This window comes from Colobus angolensis, unplaced genomic scaffold (genome assembly GCF_000951035.1).
Source record: "Colobus angolensis palliatus isolate OR3802 unplaced genomic scaffold, Cang.pa_1.0 Scaffold66, whole genome shotgun sequence".
Taxonomy (NCBI): Eukaryota; Metazoa; Chordata; class Mammalia; order Primates; family Cercopithecidae; genus Colobus; species Colobus angolensis.
The window spans coordinates 595,317-604,528 of NW_012120265.1; the positions used below are offsets into that span (position 1 = coordinate 595,317).

General features: G+C 47.3%; 1 protein-coding gene across 3 annotated transcripts in view; it reads left to right on the forward strand.

Moving 5' to 3' along the window:
• NWD1 (NACHT and WD repeat domain containing 1) overlaps positions 1–9,212 on the forward strand; it is a 97,896-nt gene that overhangs the window by 51,647 nt on the left and 37,037 nt on the right. For all 3 annotated transcript variants that reach the window (XM_011925730.1, XM_011925729.1, XM_011925731.1), the window contains one exon: positions 5,935–6,132. In XM_011925730.1, coding sequence (XP_011781120.1) covers positions 5,935–6,132 — 198 coding nt within the window. The remainder of the gene's footprint in view (positions 1–5,934; positions 6,133–9,212) is intronic.

Genomic DNA, 9,212 nt, shown 5'->3' on the forward strand with positions numbered 1-9,212 from the left:
AAGGAAGGAAGGAGGAAAGGAGGGAAGGAAGGAAGGAAGGAAAGGAAAGGAGGAAGGGAGGGAGGGAGGGAAGGAAGGAAGGGAAAAGAAAAGAAAAGAAGGTGCCAGATAGGAACTATTTCAAGAAAACTCTAGGAAATTATGTAGGTACATATATGATAAAAGAGAAAACAAAGTTCCCACATATTTTTTATTGATGAAATTCAAAATATAATAATAACTGAGTACAAAACTTAGGGTTTAAAGTTGATTTTCACTATTATCTGGTCTATTGCAAACACATGACTGTAAAAATTATTCTCAGGCTGAGCATGATGGCTTATGCCTATAGTCCCAGGTACTTGGGAAAGTGAGGTGGGAGGATCACTCGAGCCTGGGAGGTTAAGGCTGCAGTAAACTGTGATTGCTCCCCTGGGTGACAGAGCGAGACCCTGTCTCAAAATAAACAAACCAAAAAACAAAAAAACCTATTCCTAGCTCCCAGATGACTTGGGCAGGGTCTGGCCCTCAGATTGCAATTTGCTACTCCCTGTCCTAGAGCTTGAAGAATCTCTCCAAGTCTTCAGACGCTCTGGCCATGAGGATGGTTTGGTTTTGTTTTAATTATAGCAAAATACATGTCTTAACCATTTTTTTTTTTTGAGACAGGATCTTGCTTCATTGCCCAGGCTAGAGCACAGTGGCATGATCTCAGCTCACTGCAACCTCCGCCTATCAGGCTCAAGCGATCCTCCCACTTCAGCCTCCTGAGTAGCTGGGATATAGACATGCACCATCATGCTCGGCTAATTTTTATATATTTTGTAGAGACGGGATTTTGTCATGTTTCACAGGCAGGTCTTGAACTCCTGGACTCAAGCAATCCTCCTGCCTCAGCCTCCCAAAGTTTTGGGATGACAGGCATGAACCACGGTGCCTGACAAGATTAAATATATTAATAATGTGCAGCTATCATCACGATTCATCTCCAGAATTTGTTAATCTTCCTAAAGTGAAACTCTGTCTTCATTAAACACTCACTCCCTGTACTAACCCATTTTCACCCTGCTGTAAAGAAACATCTAAGACTGGGTAATTTACAAAAGAAAGAGGTTTAATTGACTCACAGTTCTGCATGGCTGGGAAGGCCTCAGGAAACTTAACAATTGCAGAAGGGAAAGAGGTGTGTCTTACATGGCAGCAGGCGGGAGCGAGGGAGCAAAGGCAGGGAAAACTGCCTTATAAAACCATTGGATGGCCAGGCGTGGTGGCTCACACCTATCATTCCAGCACTTTGGGAGGCTGAGGCAGGCGGATCACAGGAGGTCAGGAGTTTGAGACCAACCTGGCCAGCATGGTGAAACCCCATCTCTACTAAAAATATAAAAATTTGTGCAGTTGCAGCTACTTAAGAGGATGAGGTGGGAAAATTGCTTGAACACGGGAGGCAGAGGTTGCAGTGAGCCGGGATTGTGCCACTGCACTCCAGCCTGGGCGACAGAATGAGACTGTCTCCAATAAAACCCAAAAACCCATCAGATCTTGTGAAAACTCACTGTCATGAGAACAGCATGGGGGAAACCATCCCCACGATCCAATCACCTCCCATCTGGTCCCTCCCTCATGGGGGATTATGGGGATTACAATTCAAGATTAGATTTGGGTGGGGACACAGCCAAACCATATCACTCCCCATTCTCCCTTTACCCCAGTCCCTGGCAACCACCGTGCTATTTTCTGTCTCTATAAATATGACTGCTTTAGGTATTTCATATAAGTGGTATTTTACAGTATTTGTCCTTTCTTCTCTGACTTCTCTTACCGAGCACAACGTCCTCACGTTTCATTCACATTGTAACATATGTCAGAATTTCCTTTTTTTTTTTTTTTTTGTACAACAGAGTCTCGCTCTGTCTTCCAGGCTGGAGTGCAGTGGCACAATCTCAGCTCACTGCAACCTCCACCTCCTGGGTTGTTCACGCAATTGTCCTGCCTCAGCCTCCAGAGTAGCTGGGATTACAGGCGTGTGCCACCATGCGCAGCTAATTTTTGTTTTTTTTTGTTTTTTGTTTTTGAGACGGAGTCTTGCTCTGTCGCCCGGGCTGGAGTGCAGTGGCCAGATCTCAGCTCACGGCAAGCTCCGCCTCCCGGGTTTACGCCATTCTCCTGCCTCAGCCTCCAGAGTAGCTGGGATTACAGGCGCCGCCACCTCGCCCGGCTAGTTTTTTGTATTTTTTAGTAGAGACGGGGTTCTACCGTGTTAGCCAGGATGGTCTCGATCTCCTGACCTCGTGATCCGCCCGTCTCGGCCTCCCAAAGTGCTGGGATTACAGGCTTGAGCCACCGCGCCCGGCCTAATTTTTGTATTTTTTAGTAGAAATGGGGTTTTGCTCTGCTAGCCAGGCTGGTCTCGAACTCCTGACCTCACATGATCTGCCCACCTTGGCCTCCCAAACTGCTGGGATTACAGGCATGAGCTACCATGCCTGGCTAAGAATTTCCTTCCTTTTTAAGGCTGAATAATATTGCATTGTATGAATATGCCACATTTTGTTTATCTATTCATCTGTGGACATTTATTTGTGTGTTTCTACTTTTGGCTGTCACGAAGAGGAATCGCTAGATCACATGGCAATTTTGTGTCTAACTTTTTGAGGAACTACCACTTCATTTTCCACAACAGCTGCACCATTTTACAATCAAACTATGGGAGACAATAAATAATATCTTTTTATCTACCCTTTTATGTTCAGTGATAGGGGCCTGTGAATTAAACTAACAAAAGGAGAAAGGGCTCACATGTTTTAATTTTATATGCACAGAAGTTTCACAGAAGATAAGTGAAAACTCAGAGGAGTGTTTAGACCTGGGGCCTTAAATACCATGTTAACAAAGGGCAATAAATTGTGAGGTGAGTTCATAAAGGAAGGGGGAGTATTCAAGATGTTTAAGTCTCTGTATCCAAAGTGCTTCCCCATGGATGTGAATAGCATGTTAAAAAGGATGACCAGTGGCCTGTGATTCCTATGCAGAGCTTCTAATCCTGGCTCTGCAAAGCATCCTTGAACTGTCTGCTTCTCTATATTCTCCTGGCCATCAGCGCAGAAGTGGCAGCAGAAGTGGCAGAGACCTGATGGTTTTATAAGGGGCTTCCCCCTTCACTCGGCTCTCATTCTTCTCTCTCCTCCCGCCTTGTGAAGAAGGGCATGTTTGCTTCCCCTTCCACCATGATTGTAAGTTTCCTGAGGCCTCCCCAGCCCTGCGGAACTGTAGGTCAATTAAACCTCTTTCCTTTATAAATTACCCAGTTTTGGGTATGTCTTTATTAGCAGCATGAGAACGGACTAATACACACATAGACCAGTCATGGTCAAGACCACAAATTTTGAGCTCTACTGTGTCGATTGAAATCTTGGTGCTGCCACTTCTGGCAGTGTGACCTTGCAGACCCTTTACCATCACTCCCAGTGCCCCACAGCCCTCAGTTTTCGCATCTGCAAAATAGGGATGCTGAGTGACCATCCCACCTAGGGCTGCTGGGAAGAGTATGTACATCAATTCACACAGAACCTCCACCCGTGATGCCATCTAAGGTCCTGTTACTGTCACATAATAGCACTGTTGACATGAACAGCCTTGGATGGGCTATTTCTGCCCTGAAACCTTATTTGTGTCAACTGCAAAATGTGCGATCGAACTAAAATGTGTCCAGAACTCCACCCAATATGAAGATGATGGTGCCTGTAATCATTTATGCCTTTCTTATACATTCACACAATCCCTACTGATTACCTGCCATTACCCCAGCTCCCACTGGGACCTAAACATAGTTAATGTTTGTCTCAGCCTTTAAGAGAGGGAGATGGGGCCGAGTGCGGGAGTTCACGCTTCTAATCCCAGCACTTTGGGAGGCCCAGACAGAAGGATTGCTAGAGGGCAGGAGTTCAAGACCAACCTGGGCAACACAGCGAGACCCTATCTCTATAAAAAAATTAACTAGTTGAAAATAGATAAATAGATGGCTGGGCACAGTGGCTCACGCCTGTAACCCCAACACTTTGGGAAGCTGAGGCAGGCAGATTACTTGAGGCCAGGAGTTTGAAACCAGCCTGGGTGACGGTGAAACCCCATCTCTACTACAAATACAAAAATTAGCCGGGTGTGGTGGTACATGCCTGTAATCCCAGCTTCTTGGGAGGCTGAAGCACAAGAATTGCTTGAACCCGGGAGGCAGATGTTGCGGTGAGCCGAGATCGCGCCACTGCACTCCAACTTGCACGACATAGCAAAACTCTGTCTCAAAATACACAAATAAATAAAGAGAAGGAGATGGAGCAGCATACCAAACAACTGGAATTTAAGGCAACCGGAAAGAAAAATAACGCGAGAGGAGCTCGCTGGGAGTTGTAAACCTTGATGGAGCAACTTCCCAGGAAAACAGCCCTGGGCATGACTTCCCAGTTGAAGGAAGATTTAAAAGCCCAGATCTCTCGGTACGTTCTCTGCAAAGTCCCTTGATTGACAACCTGTGGCAACTCCAGCTCCAAGGAGGAGGAGTAGGAACAAATATTATCACCAGAGGGCGCTGCTGGACAATCATGTGCTCTCCGTACATCCAAGCTGGGAAATGGGGAACATTCAACATCACATCCTAAATGATCCAACGCGATCACGAGTCCTTTTTTTTTGAGAATGAGTCTCGCTCTGTCACCCGACCTCTGCCTCCCGGGTTCCAGCGATTCTCCTGTCTCAGCCTCCCGAGTAGCTGGGATTACAGGCCCGTGCCACTATGCCCAGCTAATTTTTCTTCGTAGCCCATTTTTTACAGAACAGTTTTAGGTTCACAGCAAAATTGAGTGAAAGGTACAAAGATTTCCAATATATCCCTCCTCTGATCCTGCTTTACTGAAAAGATTGGGTCTGTGCACAGTGGCTCACACGTATAATTCCAGAGCTTTGAGGGGTCGAGGAAGGAGGATAACTTGAGCCCAGGAGTTTGAGACCAACCTGGGCTACATAACGAGACCCTGTCTCTACAAAAAACAAAACACTAACCAGGCGTGGTTACGTGCACCTGCAGTTCCAGCTACCCGAGAGGCTGTGGCTGGAAGATCGCTTGAGCCCAGGAGTTTGAGGCTGCAGTGAGCTGTGATCGTGCCACTGCACCCTGTCTCTAAAAAAATAAATAACTGGGCATGGTGGCTCACGCCTGTAATCCCAGCACTTTAGGAAGCCGAGGCGGATGGATCACTTGAGATTAGGAGCTCAAGACCAGCCCAGCCAACATGGTGAAACCCCGTTTCAACTAAACACACAAAAATTAGCTGGGTGTGATGGCAGGAGCCTGTAATTCCAGCTATTCGGGAGGCTGAGGCAGGAGAATCGCTTGAACCTGGGAGGTGGAGGTTGCAGTAAGCCAAGATTGTGCCATTGCACTCCAGCCTGGGTGACAGGCTGAAACTCCATCTCAAAAATAACTAAAATAAAATAAAATAAAATAAACAAATAAATTAGTTGAGCATGGTGGCACATGCCTGTAGTCCCTAGTATTTGGGAGGCTGAGATGGGAGGATTGCTTGAGCCCAGAAGTTTGAGGCTGCAGTGAGCTTTGATCGTGCCACTGCACTCCAGCCGGGACAACAGAGTGTGATAAAAGAGGAAGGAGGAAAGGAAGGGAGGGAGGGAGAGAAGGAGGGAGGCAGGAAGGAAAGGGAAGGGAAGCATTCTAGGCCACATGGGCAAAGGCTGGAGACTGGAAACAGCTGGGTGCAATTGAAGCAAGGTAAGTGTGTCTGGAGAGCAGAGAAGGAGATGGGAGAGGACAGCTGAGGCCAGTAGCTGAGGTATTGTGTCTTTTCTTTTGTCCTGGAGCCCCTGCAGGGAGTGGAGACTCAATTGGCAGGAGGGTACAGGGGGCTCAATCTAGGCAACTTAGTCTACATCCCTTTGTTGCAGAGAGGAGCCTCCTGTACACAGAACTGCTGGCCAGACTCCATTTCTTCGCCGCCTCACATCCAGCACTGGTGGGACAGCTGTGCCAACAGGCCCAGAGCTGGTTCCGGTTATGCACACACCCTGTGTTGGTGCCCCTTGGAGGATTCCTCCAGCCCCCGGGAGGACCCCTCCGGGCAACCCTCAGCGGTTGTCACAAAGGTGAGTCTCCCCAGCGTAGCGAAAATCCCAGCAAGCGCTTGCTTGGGGGCAGTGAATGCTGGGTGTTTGAGGTTGTCCTCTGGGACTCCCTTGTGCTAGTCGGGAGGCCCCAAGAGTGCCATCAGAGCCTGCCCCTGCTGTCTCATGCCGAATCGACTCTCTCTGCCCCCTGCCAAGGGACTGCAGATGTCTCATATAATTCTGCTAATAAGCCCCATGCTAGGGGATGCCTCCAAGCTTCCCATCTCCAAGGGATTGGTGCCCATCTGACAGTTTCGGCTATTTACAAGCTCCTGCTAATAAGTCTGAAAGCTAGGAACTGATGCCTGACAGGCCCCTGAGAAGCTGATGGAACTGTAAGAAGCCTTTGGAATCCCAGAATGTAAGGGAGTGAAGAGGATTTAGGTTTTGCCATCCATTTGTCATTCAGTTTTCTCTTCCTTCCATTCATCCATCCATCTATCCATCCATCCATTCATTCACCTTCTTACTCTTCCATCCAATTACCCTCCCATCTGTTCATTCATCTATCTACCTCCCACCCTTCCATTCATCAATCCATCCACCACCCTCCCACCCACCCATCCATTCATCCATCCATCTATCCATCCATTCATCTATTAATTCACCTTCCTACTCTTCCATCCAATTACCCTCCCATCCATTCATCCATCTATTTACACTCCCACTCTTCCATTCATCTATCCATCCATCCATCAACTACCCTGCCACTCACTCATCCATTCATCCACTCATCTTCTCTGCCACCCTTCCGTCCATCTACTGCCACCTTCATCCATGCATCCATCCATCCATCCATCCTTCCATCCATCCATCCACCCATCCATCCATCTATCCATCCACCCTCCCACCCATCCACCTATCCATCTACCCACCTTGCCACCCTTCCATCTATCTATACCCCATCTATAAATCCATCTACCCTCCCACTTTTTCATCCGTCTGCTTTTCCACTGTTCCATCCATCCACCCATCCACCCACCCATCCATCTATCCATCTACCCTACCACCATTTCATTTATCTAGCCCCATTCATCCATCCACCCATCCATTATTCATCCATTCACCCAATCATTTACCCACCCTTTCATTCATCTATACATCCATCCATTCATCAAACCACCTTCTTATCCTTTCATCCATCCATCCACTCACCCATCCATCCACTCACCCACCTACGCACCTTTCCTTCCATCCATCCACTCACTCATCCATTCATCCATTTATCCATTCATTCATCCTTCAACCCTTTCTTTCTTCCTTCCTTCCTCTCATCTATCCACTCATCAGTCATCCACCCCTCTACCCACTTATCCTTCCATTTTCTTCATCTGATCATCTTCCATTCACTCACTTACCCCTCCACCCATCCACACACTCGGCCATTCATCAGCTTTCTCACTTCAGTTTCATCTAGAAACTGATTCCTCCATCTACCCATCTACCTACCCATCCCTTCACCCACTGACTCATCCAAATAGCCACCTGTCTACCCACTCGTTGACCTCCATTCACCAATCTATTTATCTGCCCACCCACAATCTCTCACATTGATTGTGAGACCACTGAATTCACTTGTGGTTCAAATGTCAGAGCTCTCACTGTGCCACATGACCTGGTAGTGAGAGCTGCACTCCCCAGGCACATTATTTTCAAAATAGAAATGCTAAGAGACACTAAGTACAGTGCATGGAGGAGTTGATTTAGGGGCAGCTGCTAGAATGCTGTGTTGAGGAGGATTCTGAGACTGAAGCTGGCGTAGTGGGAAAGAGAGTGGATTTGTTAGGATATAGACTCAGAAGTCGTAAAAAACAATGGCCAAAATATCAGTGGCTTAAATAAAATAGGACTTTAATTCTTTCTTATGAAATAGTTCAAGCAAAAGCAGAGGTAAAAGGGAGTCCTTAGGGTGTCTGGCACCCATACTCCTTCAATCTGGCTGCTCTGCCATTTTCAGTGTAGAGCTGTCCTCATTGGCCCAAGATGGCTGCTCCAGCTCCTACCATCAAGATGGCATTCTAGCCAGTGGGAATAGGAGAAGCAGATGGCAGGCCTCTTCATTTTAAGGGCATGACCTAGAAGCAGAACTAAACATTTCTATTTCTGTCTCATTAGCAAGAACTTGGATATCTCCAACTGTAAGGAAGCGTGGGAAACATGATCTTTTTTTGTTTTCTTTCTTTCTTTCCTTTTTTTTTGAGATGGAGTTTTGCTCTTGTCGCCCAGGCTGGAGTGCGGTGGTACAATCTTGGCTCACTGCACCTCTGCTTCCCGGGTTCAAGTCATTCTCCTGCCTCAGCCTCTCAAGTAGCTGGGATTACAGGCACACGCCACCACGCCCAGATAATTTTTGGTAGAGACCAGGTTTCAGCATGTTGGCCAGGCTGGTCTCAAACTCCTGACCTCAGGTGATCCACCCACCTTGGCCTCCCAAAGTGCTGGGATTACAGGGGTGAGCCACTGTGCTCAGCTAGGGAAATATGGTCTTTGTGCGGATAACCATGTACTCAGCTAAAACCTATGAGCTTTTGAGTTTTGTTACTAACGGTGGGATTATAGAATGGCTATGGAGGCACAAATCACACACAATGCTGTGATTGAATGATGATGTCTGTTATGGCACAGGCATAGGAAGTTACAGCTTAGAGTGACATTTTTGTCATCTCTGGGGCAGGGAAATGTTCTGTGTTTCAGATCCACTGTGCCCCATTCTACATCCTCTAGTCCTGTTAAAGTTGAGAAAGTTCTTACCCGTGTGGGCTTCAGTTTGTTCATTTTTAAAATGAAAAGTATGGCCGGGTAAGGTGGCTCACGCCTGTAATCCCAGCACTTTGGGAGGCTGAGGCAGGTGGATCACAAGGTCAGGAGTTCAAGACCAACCTGGCCAACATGGTAAAATCCTGTCTCTACTAAAAATACAAAAATTAGCCGAGTGTGGTGGTGCGCGCCTGTAATCCCAGTTACTCGGGAGGCTGAGGCAGGAGAATCGCTTGAACCTGGGAGGTGGAGGTTGCAGTAAGCCAAGATTGTGCCATTGCACTCCAGCCTGGGTGACAGGC